This window comes from Thamnophis elegans, chromosome 1, assembly GCF_009769535.1.
Source record: "Thamnophis elegans isolate rThaEle1 chromosome 1, rThaEle1.pri, whole genome shotgun sequence".
NCBI lineage: Eukaryota > Metazoa > Chordata > Lepidosauria > Squamata > Colubridae > Thamnophis > Thamnophis elegans.
Genome location: NC_045541.1, coordinates 37,351,776 through 37,368,082, shown reverse-complemented (window position 1 = coordinate 37,368,082; position 16,307 = coordinate 37,351,776). Strand labels below are relative to the sequence as shown.

General features: G+C 37.2%; 1 protein-coding gene across 2 annotated transcripts in view; it reads left to right on the top strand.

Moving 5' to 3' along the window:
* The window catches only part of RIF1 (replication timing regulatory factor 1), a 36,189-nt gene extending 20,876 nt beyond the window's left edge, over positions 1–15,313 (top strand). The window contains exons 23-35 of one of the 2 annotated variants that reach the window (XM_032216021.1): positions 656–858; positions 2,166–2,265; positions 2,416–2,547; positions 2,839–2,984; positions 3,378–3,464; positions 3,543–3,609; positions 4,158–7,511; positions 9,110–9,259; positions 10,140–10,217; positions 10,313–10,431; positions 11,246–11,399; positions 12,758–12,860; positions 14,220–15,313. In XM_032216021.1, the coding sequence (XP_032071912.1) occupies positions 656–858; positions 2,166–2,265; positions 2,416–2,547; positions 2,839–2,984; positions 3,378–3,464; positions 3,543–3,609; positions 4,158–7,511; positions 9,110–9,259; positions 10,140–10,217; positions 10,313–10,431; positions 11,246–11,399; positions 12,758–12,860; positions 14,220–14,443 (4,917 nt within the window). In that variant the 3' untranslated portion in view covers positions 14,444–15,313. The remainder of the gene's footprint in view (positions 1–655; positions 859–2,165; positions 2,266–2,415; positions 2,548–2,838; positions 2,985–3,377; positions 3,465–3,542; positions 3,610–4,157; positions 7,512–9,109; positions 9,260–10,139; positions 10,218–10,312; positions 10,432–11,245; positions 11,400–12,757; positions 12,861–14,219) is intronic. The other variant, XM_032216029.1, reaches the window with a different exon arrangement.
* Positions 15,314–16,307: the final 994 nt, after the last annotated feature.

Here is a 16,307-nt window from a genome sequence, read left to right as displayed (position 1 = left end):
TACTATATCAATTCCAAATATGGGTGATAAGGCCAGATCAGGGACTGCACCTCTTATACCACCTCTTCAAATCTAGAGGAGATACTCTGTATACGTAGGTAGGGATCTGCATAACAGCCTTCTTGATGCTTGCAAAGCTCTGTTTTGGGAGGTTCCATTGATGCTATCTCTGGTTATTTCCCTGCTAATAGAGTAAGACTGAGAACTCAAGAAAACATCCCAGAGATTTATGCAATGACAAACTATCTCCGTATTTTTATGAAGGCATCAGAGTAGTATGGGGAAGAGCTGAACATTGGGAAACCAGTATAGTGACATAGTGGGAAATATGCTGCTTCATGTATAGGCAATGTGTTTTTATTGTTATTTTTACTGGTGGTGCAATGAGCCCACCTAGGCTTATTGCATATATAGTTTGAAAATAAATAATACTGCACAGGGTTGCCCATCAAGCCATCAGAGTTCAACCAAGTTCCCTGTTAACCAAATTGCCTTTAGTAGATAACTTGTTTTTGATTTTAATTGTTATAAATTTAATCCGGACAGGGTATCAATTAGAAAGGGCAAGGTGCTTGTTATGTAAATACAAATGAGATTAATGCATCAAATATTTTTAAAAAATTAATGATGTTTCTTACCCCATTTTTGCTTTTAGTGTGAAAAGTTACTGGCAGACAGCCTTACTTGTTTTCAGACACACTATCCTGGATCCTTTGACGATGAAGTCTTGGGAGAGATTTTTCCGTTATTGAGCGTAATGTTTTCAAATAGGAATAGATTGGTATGCAGCCATGCTGTTTCGTTTTGGAATGCAACATTTGGAAAAGCGCGCACAATGGAGTACCCTGAAGAATTAAAGTAAGATATCTTTTGTTTTTGTGCTATTGTAACATTTTGTAGCTTGGAAACAGACATAGCATCACGTAACATAACATAATTTAGATCTAGACATTCCTTCTATTTATGACACATTCTTCTGTAGTCACATGCAAAGAGGCAGTACAAGAACAAAGGAATTCATTATTATTTCTACCAGTTGCTTCATTCAGTTGAGCATCCCAGAACCAAAACTAATAGGAAGAATGGATGACATCTTGGTTTCATTAATACATTTTTTATTAAAGTTTAAAAATACAAAAATTAAAAAGTAATACAAATCAAGAAAAATATAACGTGAAAAAAATGTTCAGAGAAATGGGAGAAAGAAGAAAGAGAGAGAGAGGGAGAGAAACAAATAAATAAGAAAAGACAAGTACAAACAATTTCAATAACTTTTTCTAATATTTCAACCAAATATTGATTCAGTGACCATGTAAAGTTACAATAGTGCTGAACAGCTCACAATAGTCCTTGAAGTTCTGGCTATATCTTAGGATCCCCACAGTTATGTGATCACTTGGCAACCAACTTGGATTTACAACAATTACTGCATCCCACCATCACATGATTGCTATTTTCAATCTTCCTTGCCAGTTTCTTAGGAGCAAAGTCAGCAGCAAGGGTCACAAGTTGCTCTTGTCAGTCACTCTTGTTCCCTATATTTATTATCCTGGGGAGTCCTGCTATGTAGTTTGGATGTTGTACTCCATTGTGTACATTTCTACAGCCAATCCCCGAATTGAACAGCTTGATCACATGAATACCAGGCTGCAGCAGGCACCTGGCCATAGTCTCGCCACAGCAACTATCTGCATGCCGTTCGTGGCATGTATTCCTGGCTATACATGTGCCATGCCACAGCAGCCGCCCATGCACCTCCCCTTCACCACAAAGCTTTTTCAGCAGCCATCCCTTTACCTAGGTACACTCCACAGCGCTCATCTGCCGGCTGGCTCGCTTGGAAGCTGCCCAGGACCTGTGACTTCCTGGTAGCTTATATGTTGACTGTTTGGAAGTCAGCAGGAACTCACAAGCTGTAGTTACATAAGCTCTTCACTTACAACCTGCAATCCTCACTTAATGATGACAACAAAGCCAGCTGTGATTGCCATTGTTAAACAATGCAGTATTATGTAGCATTTTTAATTGGAATATTCTCATGCTTGGAATTACTAAAGAAAAAGTATAGTTCTGCTTTTTAAAGTTCAACTATAAGCATTTTGTCAAAAATACATTTTGAAATATTACTACAATTTTTGATTGTGCTATTTTATGCTTCCTTGCAGACCTATTTTAAATACAACAAGACAAAAATTCATACTCTTACTGCCTAATTTTGAAAGCTGTGAGATAATGGAGGGATCTAGTACTACATATTCTGATTATGTAAGTTCTGATTTTTTTCAATTCCATTATGGAATTTTGTTAGCAGTTCTCTTTGATATGAGTAAATACAAACTTATATAGCTTTAGTTCAGCCACATTATTGATATTTTAATTTACTTTAATAAATTACGCTTAAATATGTTAAAACAGACAGAGAATTCCCAGTGGGGTGCAAGCATCAGTGGGATAAAAGTAAATCCTAATGGAAAAAGGGACTCATTCCTGGCCCTGACCGGTGAGCCAGAGGAAGAAAGTATTGATTTTCACATTACACCTAAAAAGGTAAGACATAGAAGTTTACTAATCAAATTATAGTTTTGGTAGTTGTATCTCTAGTAGTTACAGGAAGTATCAGAGACATATCATGGTAGTCTAGATAGGGGGCCCTTCATTTAAAATTGTGGTTAAATTTATAATTTACAAACTTGATCTCCTTCTCAGACATGAACAGAAGGTCTCCTATTCATCTGTAGACTGGGTGGGCATCATTTCTTTTTTGTGTTATACCTGAGTTACAGATTCCATGTTATTTATGAGCTATTTTTCTCTTTTAATGCTTTTTCCTCATACAAGATAAAGCTAGAATTATCAGGGACAAAATCAAATATAAAAAACATTCCTTTGGAAGAAGAAAATACTGTGGACTTTGTGTACATTCCTGTAGAAACAAAAAAGCGAGTCTTGACAGAACACCAAAAAGAAGTTCTAAGAACTAAAAGGTTTGTAACATATTCATCACATTAACTTAGTTTTTGCCTGCATCTTCCCTGTGTTTTGAAGCTTAGGAGTCAAAGAGCACCCATTCTATTTTGCCAGCCAGCTTTTGACTTTAAAGTTTACTCCTTTTGTGGCCAGGAAATGCTAGAAGGAGGTTTTGAAATGAACAGGCTTGGAGCTTACTAAACCAAGCTTGTGTGTAGAGAAGAGTTCACCATAGAACGCCTTTTTCCACATAGTGTTCTCTAGATATTTTGAATCTAGATATTTTCTAGAATTTTCAGTTAGAATTGTTTTGAAAATGATGGTCTAAAGAAAAAGTTCAATTTCCTTGAACATCCTCTGCAGAAATAAAAGTTTGGTTTATGTTATGTTACTTCTGTACAATTTTTCAGGGATGATATTCCTGTCATGTATAATAATCTGGATGTGTCTCAAGATGTCCTGTTTTCCCAGGACACTCAAAACCAGGAGGAGTCTTTGTAAGTAATAAGCACCAGAAGAAAATTTTAAATGGGTTTGTGTTTTCAGTGCATCTTAACCAATGATCTTTGTTGTAGGGAAATACCAATCATAGTTGACGTAAAGCAAGAACATGAGAAGAAAGAGGACAAATCAACACCCCAGGTATATTTCTACTTTGAATGCAGCACTGTGTCATGCCCTGTTTTGGCTGCCAGAGACACATTGCGCCAGTCTTTTGCTATTTCCAGGCTGGCCCTGTGGGCCAGATTTAAGCACTCCGCAGGTTCGGCCTGCAGGCCTTGAGTTTGATACCCCTGCAGTAAGATATATGTCAAATTATCTAGGCCTGCTTATATTGTTTTTGGTAATCCTGTGGTTTTGGATGTTCAATTGGAGAAAAAATCATCTCATTCTTGATTGAGCTGTTTATCTTTTAATGAAACAAGCCACTACTTTTAATACCATTGTGTTCTGATCATTTTATTAAAGTAATACCAAACACTTTTAGAGGCAGAATAGAAAAAAAAATTACTAAGACAAATGTCTTCTCAAGTAGTTACAGTGTTATAATCTTATTAAGTCGATGCAGGGTTTGGGAAACTAGAAATCCCACAGAATGCTTAATGCAATCATTTTATAAGGAGGGTGGTATATTAATGATGCAAGCAGTAAACTTATAATATTTAATTTTGCAAATTGTTTAATTGCAGAAAAAAGAGGCAACAAGTCTTGTCATTCCACATGGAGTAACTGGAAATTACAAATCAAATATATCTCTGGAGAACATTACTTCTACTGTTAGTGAGCAACCTAATAGCTTTCAGAAAGAGAATTTGGATCTGAAAAACAAAGAGTTGAATATCTGTGTTCCAATACAATCACCAATATTAGATTCCACTTTGAATGAAAATCCCCCTACTAGCAGCAGCAACTCCTCAGCTTCTAGTGATATAATTTCAGCAACACCACAGGTAGTGGTGAACAGAAGGCAGGCGTTTGTAACTTTGGAAAAATTTGATGACGTGGAGAGCAGACCTTTTAGTCCTTCAGTTTTCAGTAATATTACTGTAACATTAACAAATCCGTTTATCCAGAACGAAAGCCCAGTTGTTTCAGATGTCTCTTCAAAAGACAAGCCAAACCTGGAGAATAAAGGTCGTGTAAAATTCACAGCAAGAAAAACTATGCCTGGCACAAGGAGGACACGCTCAGAATTTTTAAATGCTCTAGAGATGTGTGTCAAAGCAAAAAGAATTAAAGAAGAAAATTCTCCTGATCCAAAATTGCAGCCTAAAAACACGGATGACGGTCTTAGACAAAATAAAACTTTGGGCGACAAAGCCTCAGAACAAATACAATCAGATCAAGAGGAAAAAAATCAGGTTTCTGATACGCCTTGCGAGGATAAGCATGAAGTATCGGTGGATACACAAATAGCAGAACATTCGCTAGATAATCAGTCTCAGATCCCTGGTGCTGGTGCGGCTGACAGCACAACAATGGAGAGTAAAGTCCTCCTGGACATAGTTAAAAATGAAAATGTGGTGCCAAATTTAGAGCACAAAGAGAATACAGCTCCAGAGGTAGATGTTCGTGAGGAAGTAGTGCCCGATGTTAACCAAAGTCCTGACATTTCACTTAATCAGAAAACATTAAGACGTTCTTTAAGACGAAAAGCAGAAACTGATGGAGCTGTAGATAGCCAAGATAACGAGAACAATCAACAAAAGAAGGACAATGAAAAAGATGATGAAAAGATTATGCCTAAGAAGATGGCACAAAATAAGGAGACCTCTGGGCAAAAGGAAAAAGCTGAAACACTTGAAAAAGCAGCAGATGCACCAATATGTGTGCCTATAAACAATGCTACAGAAAACATAAACTCTAAAGAGAACAGCCAGGAAGAGTTGGACATGAGTCTTGGGAAATCTGAACGCAGTCCTGCTGCATCTGACCTTGAAGAATCGGGCCCAGATACATCTGTGGAGAAACTAAAAGTATTTCCACGGTATCATACAAGAAGAGCAGCTTCACAAGGATTACTTGCCAGTATGGAAAACTCTGAATCTGATATCAGTGAAACAAGAGAGGAAGGAGCAAAAAAGAGAAGGTCTGGGAAATTGAAAAAAAATGATTCCCCTGGGAACCAAGCAAAGCCAGACAGTCAAGAGCTTTCTTCACAAGCTGCAGTAGAAATCCAAACTAGGTCAGTAGGAAAACAGAAAATAACTTCTAGCGGAAAGACAGAAGTGCCTTCGATGTCTAATAATACAAAGGATATAAAGCAAGACAAAAGTACTCCCCCATTAAGTCCCTGTGTGGATCTTAAAGAAAATGCAGGCCTGACACGTTCTAGAGCCTCTTCAGATACAGGGAGAAAGGCTGCTAACAGGAGGGAATCCACCTCAGAGCCTGTTTTAGAAAACGGTCAGGAAACTAGTGCTCTTGACACAAGTTCTGTGGTACCTATCAATTCAAATGACATTTCAGAAGATCATGCTTCTGCTACCGCTGTCAGTGCCTTACCTTCACCCAAGAGAATTCTAGATATGTCCGAATGCCAGCACAAAAGAAGCAAGCGGACAAGGAAATCCAGGAGCTGCGAATGCTGTGATGAAAAGCTGTCTCCCCAAGTGGAAAAGTTGTCCTCTGAACCGAAAAAGGCAAGCACTCCAGAACCAAAGTTAAAAGAACCAAGGAAGAACCTTAGTAAAGTAACCGTGGCCCTGACTCTGATTCCTGTTGCTGAAGAGATTCATTTTGCACAGAGGCTGAACGTAGAACCTTGTGCAACAAGCACCCCGCTGCCTTTTGTTAAGGATGCCGCTGATTGGAAAGAGGCCAGCAATGTTGCTAAATCTGTCAGTGGCGTCCCAAGAAACAAGGCACCAAACGTTGAACCGGAAAAATTAGCATGTGTCCAAAGTGAAAATGACAAGCCAGTTGCAGGAATTCCGGATGTTCCTTTCTCTGAAACAATTTCAGAATCCAGATCAATGGATTCTCAATCAGAAATGCTCAGTGCTCAGGGTCAGCCTTTAGAACCAGGTTCAGTGGATTCTCATTCAGAAATGCTTAGGGCTAAGGATCGGGATTTAGAACCAGGTCCAATGGATTCTCATTCAGAAGGGGTCAGTGCTAAGGATCAGCCTTTAGAACCAGGTTCAGTGGATTCTCATTCAGAAATGCTCAGTGCTAAGGATCAGCCTTTAGAACCAGGTCCAGTGGATTCTCATTCAGAAGAGGTCAGTGCTATGGATCAGCCTTTAGAACCAGGTCGAATGGATTCTCATTCAGAAGAGGTCAGTGCTAAGGATCAGCCTTTAGAATCAGGTTCAGTGGATTCTCATTCAGAAGAAAGTGTTATGGATCAGGGTTTAGAACCAGGTTCAATGGATTCCCATTCAGAAGAAAGTGTTATGGATCAGGGTTTAGAACCAGGTTCAATGGATTCCCATTCAGAAGAAAGTGTTATGGATCAGGGTTTAGAACCAGGTTCAATGGATTCCCATTCAGAAGAAAGTGTTATGGATCAGGGTTTAGAACCAGGTTCAATGGATTCCCATTCAGAAGAAGTCAGTGCTAAGGATCGGGGTTTAGAACCAGATGCAGAAGCAGAGACTGGAATGGAAGTCTGTAGTAACCAAAATGGTCATTTGGAAAGTGAAACAGATACAGAGATCAAAATTATCCAAGTTGTGGGAGCACAGCCTGAGGAAAGTGTCGTTCAGAATACTGTAGAAGAGACTGCGGTAACATCTGCCACACAGGTAGCAGAGCTGCAGGAAAATGAGACGAGTGAGGAAGAAGGAGCAGAAGATAATGCAGCAAATGCACCAAGTCAACCTTCAACCTTAGTCATGTGGCAGAACAAAATTAGTACCTTGGATTCTCCACCAAAATGTAAAGAACTTGATTTTCTTTCTTTAGCCAAGGTCAGTGGAAGTCCCACTGGGACACAGGCTCGCTGTCTATGGTCCCCATCAGCTTCTCCTTCTACAAGTATTTTAAAAAGAGCCATCAAAAGAGAACCAGAGGAAGATTCGTCATCACCTGCAAACAAGGTATTTTTAAGCAATTTGGGCCACTCTACCTGTGATTATTTGCATATTACACAAGCTCCTTTTGAAACCCTAAGTACATTTTTAGTTTCTTTGAAATATTTGAAATCCATAATTCTTAAGTTACTAAAGTCTATGTGGCATGCCTGAAGCAATAAAACTTGACTATTGGGTGAAGGGAGATCTTTTGATCAACACTAGAATTTTCTTTTCATATCTTGGTTTGTTTATAGGCTACATTATATTAATGTAATTGTATAGCCACTTGAACACTTATATCCTACTTACACATTTTTTATTCAAAAAACCAGTTCTTATGCCTGATGGTTGGGCGTTTGAAGTGATTCATACAGACCCTAAATGAAGTATCAACGGCACTTAAATGATAATGTATTGGTCACATCCCCAAATAATTTAGTTCTTTAGTGGGTTTGGTTATGTAAAATATGCCTTCAGTTGACCCTGTGGTTAATGAATAAATAACTTTTTTTTTCTTTCTACTGGCATCTGCACTTTTGTCAGGACTTTATTTAGAGATTCTAATGGATACAATTAATAATGTAATATTTAAGTTAATTTTTTGAATTCCAATATCCTTATGTTTGCAAAGATGTGCTGAATTTATAATAGCCCTTGTTTGCCACAGGTAGTCATCACGTAATGACTATATTTAGAATTAGCAATGCAGTTGTTAAGTGAGACAACATATGTGGTTGACTTCCATAGTTAAACTAATCACCTTTGGTCATAAAGGGGGATGTCACATGACTGTGACTTACAGTTTTACTGCCAGCTTCTCTATTGACTTTGCTTGTTGGAAGTGTATAAATGATCACAAGATGCTGCAACAGTTTAAAAAAACCCTGAGGTCTGATTGTAAACTTACTATTTCAGCACCATCATAACTGAATGGCACTAAACAGGACAGTCAAGGACTATCTGTATTCCACTTAGTGAAGCTTAAATACATACGTATTTGTTATGAAGTGAAAGAACCTCAATGAGTTAACAAAACAGTAGTATTTCTGTCCAAAGTATAATGTAAATCCATGGTCTCAAATGTTTGACCTGAATTCCAGTGAAATGTGAAAAGGGAAGAAATTCACTATTCCTCTCTTATTTATTTGCTTCCTATCACTTAAGTTGCCCAATACCATGGGCAGTACTATTACGTTGCCAATAAGTTTTGCTTCCTCAACGAAATATGTTTAATATTGCAGTTTAAAAACCTCATCATAATATTCAGGGTTACATTAATTTATTTGCCTTTGTAGGTTACTTGACTTTGCTGGGAGAGCATGTCCACTTTGTGGGAACTTAGATAAATTTGCTTTTACCAAAGATGCACACTAGCACATTTAAAGTTAATGTGATAGATTTCTATGTTTCTTTATAGATTATCCAAATCTAATTGTTTGTTTTTATGAAAGCATTGATCTATAAACAGAATGTCTATAGATTTCCTTTGGAGGTTTTGAAGCATCTGTATTTTAAGCAATACGTAGGCAATAGGAACTTCCAAGCCATGAAATTGTAGCTTTTGCATTTGTATGATATTTCAAATGTATTTAAATAGTAATTTATCCAATATGTGTGAACAGAACCGAAGAGTCTCCTTTGCCAATCCAATCTACCAAGAAGAATTGGCAGATGACATTGACCGGCGAAGTCCTATACTTAGAATTCATCCTTGCAATAATGGCTCTCAATCTTCACGAAGTGCTAAATCTTCATCTAGTCATCAAGCCAAGGTAGTTACCCAGCTTATTCTTAGGTTTTTTTTCCCTTAGAAAATAACATCAGTGATGCAGGAGCTTTATAACAAATTAATCTGTAGAAAAGCCATACCTTGGATTTTGAGTATCCTCCGCATTAGCAAAAATACCATCCCCGCCCTCTATACACCAGGGTTTTTCTACTGCAGATCCAATTTGGCCAGTTACTTTATGCAAGACCTCCAGAACACTATACGACATAATACAGGAAAATTTTTAGTTGCAAAGCAAACATACTACCTATGTATATACAGAAAGGCATTTTTTTTCATGTAGGGTATGTTGACTCTGAAATTAAATTTTAAGTTACATCTGGTTGGTGTGAAAAGACATAACATGTGTTGATTTCCCTATTGCTATTACATGGATGTCAATTTGAATGAAGGTTCTTTTCTGTTGATGTGACTTAGGCATCCATCCCTTGCTTTTTAAATTAGACATTATGGTCACTCCGTTATATTGTTATCCTTGATTGATTTTCATGTGCAGCTGCTCTTTCTACAATTTGGTCATGGAAGGAACCCGATGCCTGGTAGATGAAACCTATACAGCTATAGCAATCAAAGCTTAGTGACATATTCCTTCTCTGTTCCAGTTAATGGAAGAATTAACCTATTCTGTGGATGCCTTAAGTCATTTCAACAATAAGGAATCTTCATTGTGAGCATTTGTTTTTTTCTAGCTGAGCTAGTTTGTTTAAGAAGTATTAACTGCTTCTGAAAGAATGCTCTTGTTGAATTGGCCTTTTTCTTAAATAAAGGACCCCATTTTAATCGTTTTACTTTAAAAATAAATCACAGGATTATAGATGATTCCTATGATCTTGAGCAGCATTTTTTCCTCTTTTCCTATCCAGCTTATAACCACTCCAACCAAAGGATCTCTGTCCCCTGGAACCCGTAGCCATAAATATAAGAGCTCAAAGAAGTGTTTAGTAAGATTTGTATCCCTTTTATGTACCTCATCTCAATTTCTCCCATGCTCAGTTCTTAAACTTATCCAAATTCATGATTTTCTGTATTACTTAAGATCACAGAAATGGGCAAGGAGTCAACATCACCAGTACCTACAGAAAGTGTCTATCCTGCCCTGATGGGCTGTAAAGCATCTGTTGATATAATTCTGCCTCAGATTACTTCAAATACTTGGTAAGACATTGAATTTTCATTGTCCTCAAAAAGTTGACGTGTTTATTTATTTAGTCTGTGCTCCTAACAGGTAAAATAATATATTCATTTGAAGTTAATTACTAGCTGCATAAAAGGAGCAAGCACCAGATGACAGGAATCTACATTTGAAGGGTGCATTACATTGCTGATAGATTAAGGGTAATTGTTAAATTATATATATGAAAATGTTCATAATAATATAAAGTTGTACTTTTTTCAGTATATTGAATCTCAGTGTATTAAACTCACTCATTTTTCTGTAAAGTTATATTGTTGTGTACCATGTTGAAAATACAGCTGAAGAATATACATTTTGGATAGATAGAAATGTATATAATTAGTGTGTCCCATTCTTGTTTATATTAGCAAAAAATTCAAATGGTGCCATATGAGGGTTTTAAAAAAAAGATTGCTCTGTACAGTGTGAATATTTCCTAATCTAAAATTCATTCTGATTGATACAAAATTATTTTAGCCCAGATGATTTTCTTTGAAATTGGAAATAGAAGATAAAAGGATATGCAAACTATATACCCTTTTTGGACATATAGTTTGAGCAGAACTATTGTGACCTTGAACTTCTCATTTCGGGATAGTAATTTAGTGTTGTTTATTTTTGCAAAAGTTTCCTATAAAAGGAGATTGGGAAAAACATGCTACCTTAATATATAAATAAATTTATAATCTGTATTGGGTTAGAACCTGCATTGAATTTTAAAAAAACTTTTTAGATGGTAAGGTTATATTTTCCGTGGTACATTAAATTAAAACTCCTTCTTTTATGTACCTTTAGGACAAGAGGGTTAGGGCATCTGATTCGAGCAAAGAATATCAGGACGGTGGGTGACTTGAGTTCTCTCACCGCAGCCGAGATCAAAACGCTTCCAATCCGTTCTCCTAGAGTTTTAAATGTTAGAAAGGTTCTTAAAGGTTATCATGAGCAACAGGTAAGTAAGCTTACTTGCACTTTTAAAGTAAAAAAAGCAAAAATGGAAGAGTTGCCTTAATAAAAGTTGGTTCTCCACAGAGAAGAGCAGTGGGAGAAATAAATTATTTAAATAATCTGGAACTTGTAGTTTCATGGATGGAGGGAAAAAAGTACGGAGAACATCTTTGATTCTGGTTTTTCTAACATCCCTTCATTATACTGAATAGCAATATAGTGAAAGACATAAATTTGGAATACGTTCCATACCCCTCAGCTGTTTATTATTATGTAGCAAAAAAAAGTATTTCCACCTAGTGGTTCAATTCAGCCAGTTCTATCCGGTTCGGGTGAACCAGTAGTGGTGGTGGTAGGAGGCTCCACCCACCTGGCCAGAAATCATCACATCCCATTTTTCACACTCTGCATGCACGGAAGGTCCTGCGCATGTGTGGAGGTGGCACGTGCACTCCCATTTATGAACTGGTAGCAAAAGTAACTTGATTTCACCCGTGCTTTCACCCACCTGATAATGGCACAAGATCAAATAATTTTAAACTCCATGTTCTTTATCCCATAATCCTGTTTAATTTCCCTTTCCCTCTTCTTACATTCACCCTCAAGCCTGTGTTTGTGAGCCATTTTATTTTAATCATATTCCTTTACCTGAAATATTTTGGATGGGCTTAATCAATTTTAAGGAGTTCTACAGAGCTGTTAACAGGTATTCAGATAATAATCCAAGTAGTCTCCTTAAATACCTGGGAACCAGAGTGAAGACAAACTGGTAATATTTCTGAATTCAACTCTTCTAATGGTCTCTGAATTCACACAATATACGCCTTTTGCCTTTTGTCTTTTGTTTCTGTTAATAGCAATAGCATTTAGGCTTATACACTGCCTCCATAATGCTTTAGAGTATTCTCTGGGTGGTTTATGATGTAGAAGCATTACTTGCATATTGCTCCCAACAATCCGGGTCCTCATTTTACTGACCTTGGAGGGATAGAAAGCTACGTCAACCTTAAGTCCCATCAGGACTGAACACCAGGCTATGGGCCAGAGTTTGCTTGCAATACTGCACTTTAACCACTACATACCTGTCAACTTGGGGAACTGCCACTTTGATTTCAGGAACTAAGGATATGTGTGAAGGCTGGGCTTAGGAAAATGTATGGTATGACAGAAATCAGGTTCCAAGCATTGTTGTTAAGCATCGGAAAAGTTCTGAGAAGAACTACAAATGCAGAAAATGCTTGTATGATTTTACAGCGGCCCACTCAAGGAACCACTCTTTTATCTTTTTCATCATCAGATTAAACAGTATTTCTTCCTCTCTCTCTCTCTCTCTCTCTCCCCCCCCCCCCTTAATACATGCAGGTAAAATCTCGTGGAATGGAGGAAAATACTGGCCTGGACAATACAGAGAAATCAGAAATCCATGTCATGGATGACACATTTTTCTCATCAAATGAAAATGCAGGTAAAGTATCACTTAAACCTATACAACCTGTTTTGCTATGTTTAATATAAAGCGTAAGAAAGCACGCTTCTAAGCCAGTGATGGCGAACCTTTTCGACGCCGAGTACCAAAAAGGGAGCGCATGTGCACGTCACCAAGTGTCAAAAAGGGAGCATTTCGTGCGCATTCGCCTAGGCAGCGAGCAGGAAGAGTAGTTGCCCAGGGGGCATGCGCGTGCTGAAAAATATAGTTCTGGTTTCTGATGCATGCCGCCCAGCAAGTTTTCTGGTTAGCTGTCCAGAAGCGCATGCTCACGCTGGAAAATGGAAGACCAGCTCTTCGGGTTCCCAGCACCGCCGCATGCACAAAGGCCTGCTGATCGGCACGTGCGCATGTGTTCCAGAAACCCAGAAGAGGAACGGTTGACGCCGCACGTGCCAGGTGGCATAGCTCCGCTTGCCACTTCGGGCATAAAGTGCCATAGGTTCGCCTTCACGGTTCTAAGCAATTCGAATGCCAGATGAAACTAAGTGCCCGTGTACCTTGTGGCACTATCCTTGTTATTATTCTGTTACTCTGTTTCTTATAGATAATTAATCTGGTTATATGATTCTTATATATGCTTAAATATGTATTCCTGCATTTATTGTTGGTATTTCTATGCTGCTTTATTCTGCAACAGTTTTGCATGGCATACAGCAGAACTAAAGGTCAAAAACTTCAGAAAAGTAGCATATGGACACTCAAGTTATGCCAAATTGGTTGCCATTTTCTTTTAACACATATTCACTTGACACGTGACCTTTGACTATTCCCAAGTACAGTAACATTTCATCTGCAAATAATAATAATAAAACTTTGTGATTGGCTGGTGGGACCTGTTTGCAGAGTATGTGTCAGTGTGTGAGATAGACCATAAAAAGAAAGGCTAATCGCTCCCAAATGCTAGTGTTTCAAACTAAGTTTTCATCTCTTTATCCTGCTGGCTAAATCTCTCCAGTTAGTGGGTGGATTTTCTGTAGTTACACAGTTACTCACAAGAACAAAGAGCCGAGGTGGCGCAGTGGTTAGGGTGCAGTACTGCAGGCCACTTCAGCTGACTGTTATCTACAATTCAGCGGTTCTAATCTCACCGGCTCAAGGTTGACTCAGCCTTCCATCCTTCTGAGGTGGGTGAAATGAGGACCCAGACTGTGGGGGCGATATGCTGACTCTGTAAACCGCTTAGAGAGGGCTGAAAGCCCTATGAAGCGGTATATAAGTCTAACTGCTATTGCTATTGCTATAACAAGAGTTACAGACTATTTGTGTCTGAATGGGCTTTAATTTGGTCTCACCTAGAATGTCTTTACAAACCAGTTTTCTTTTCTTTCATTTTAGACCAATGTGAACCCGAGGTCTCCAGTTCGGGTGAGTCATCAGCAATAGACCTTTGGACTCAGGTTAATCTACTTGCTGACCAACTTTCTTCTGAAAGACTTCGGAACTATTCAGGGAACGAACTCTTTGAAATGCAAGAGAAGCTTCATAGCATGACAGACTGCATCATGAAAACTCTGAAGACCCGTTGGATGCTTTCGAGATCTTGCGAAACCACTGTTTAAAAAAAACCCAAAAGAATACATTTGATTGCAAATTTCAATCCAAGATTTAAATTTGAGATTAATATTTAGATTCATTACATATTTTAAGTAAAAGAGATTCCTGTAACTTGAAGCAAATACAGCATTGGAATATAAATCTTAAACTTCTAAATTCTGTGGACTTGCATTTTAAGGTTTTCTTTTTTTAAATTGCTGCTATGCACAACTTCCAAAATATGTGGTAAGATGTGCAGTAATGACTGTGAAACATGCCACAATACGGAGCAGTATATATTTTAAATGTTAAGTATTTTAAATCAAAAGGGCTTTGACGCATCGTCAATATTTAAAGCCCTGGTTTTGTTGTTCTGTCTAAAGTTTGAAGTGTTAATTAATTTACCAAAAGTTATACAAATCTTCCAACTGATAGTTGTTTGGAAGGTACTAGTTTTATAGCTTCATTACCATATTAAGTATGGTGCTTCATTAGCATACTAAAAATATCTCAAACTTTTTCATAGGACATAGTCTATTTTTTCATGAATGTAGTATGCAAAAGAAAAAAAGTGTGTCAGTACATAATCCCAATAAGTAATTCTCAGGATCTGACCACGTGCTCTTTGAATTTTTATACACCACAAAGGTTTTATTTGCCCCATTCATGAGTCCTAAATAAACTGGACATAAGAATAATTTTGTATATTATGTATAGATGTACTAAATGCAAATGCTCTAAATTATATCTGTATGAAAGGCAGAGTCTTAACATGCTTGAATGGGAGAAACTTTGTATAGAGCATATTTGTGCTTTTTAAAGTTGACTTAACAATGGGATCAATTTATGTTTTAGGAAATAAATATATATATAAATAAAATATATAAATGGTTGAATAAAATGGTTGTAGTTATTTGGGAGGGGAGAACTGTTGTGTTAAGATTAAAATTAGTTTTAGTCAAGAGAATATATTTTTTTAAAAAGCATTTAAAACTATTAATAACTGACATGGTAAAAGTGCTGATTTGTGTATTGCAGGAAAAAGGGACAAAGGTGAATCAATAGGTCTGGTCCTTTTTGAAGGTTAAAAGAAAGGGATTTTAAAACCAAATTAATCTGGCAATTGCACCTTCTATGATTATATGGTAATTTAATTCCAATTTTGGTTTTTCAGCATAAATCGGTAATGAATAGGGTATGAGAAAAACCTCAAGAGAATCAAAGACTGATTAAGCTAAGAATATGCTTTCAATATTGAGGGGAGAACAAGCCATATAACAATTTATAAGCCAGTTCGGCAAAAATATTTGCGATGTTGTCTTTCATCAATTCCCAAAGTTGTTGGAAATGACTCAGAACAATCATCTAATCTTGATTTTTGATGAGGATCCTTGAGTTTTTAACCTTTAGTTATTGCTTCCCACTTGTTTGACATTGCAAGATAGGTTGGATAGGATATCAAAGATTGTGTTAATTCAGCATCCCTGTTTATTGAAGTTTTAATTCTGTTATATAATCTCACCTTGTTTTCTACCATTTGTAACATCTCTTCCTATACTCATCATTCATAGATTTTTATGGCAACCATCATACGAGGATTATAAATTAGACTCAACAAGCCTCTTAAAAATACAAGACAAAATTTAGTATCCATGTAATTTACTGACCTGAAATAATTGTTGCTTTTTTGCTTGCCCCTTTTAATCTCTCTCTATTTAGTTATTTTGTTTCAGCAAGGATATTTTCCTCCTTAAGGAAGACAAAGCTAAGACCAATTGATACATGAGGATTGTGCCCATTAATCTTGATATATGTGGGTTCAGCAATCTCTTGTTCAATTATGCAATTAAAGTGTCATTTTTCCAAAATGATCTCTTGGAAGTCTGTGTC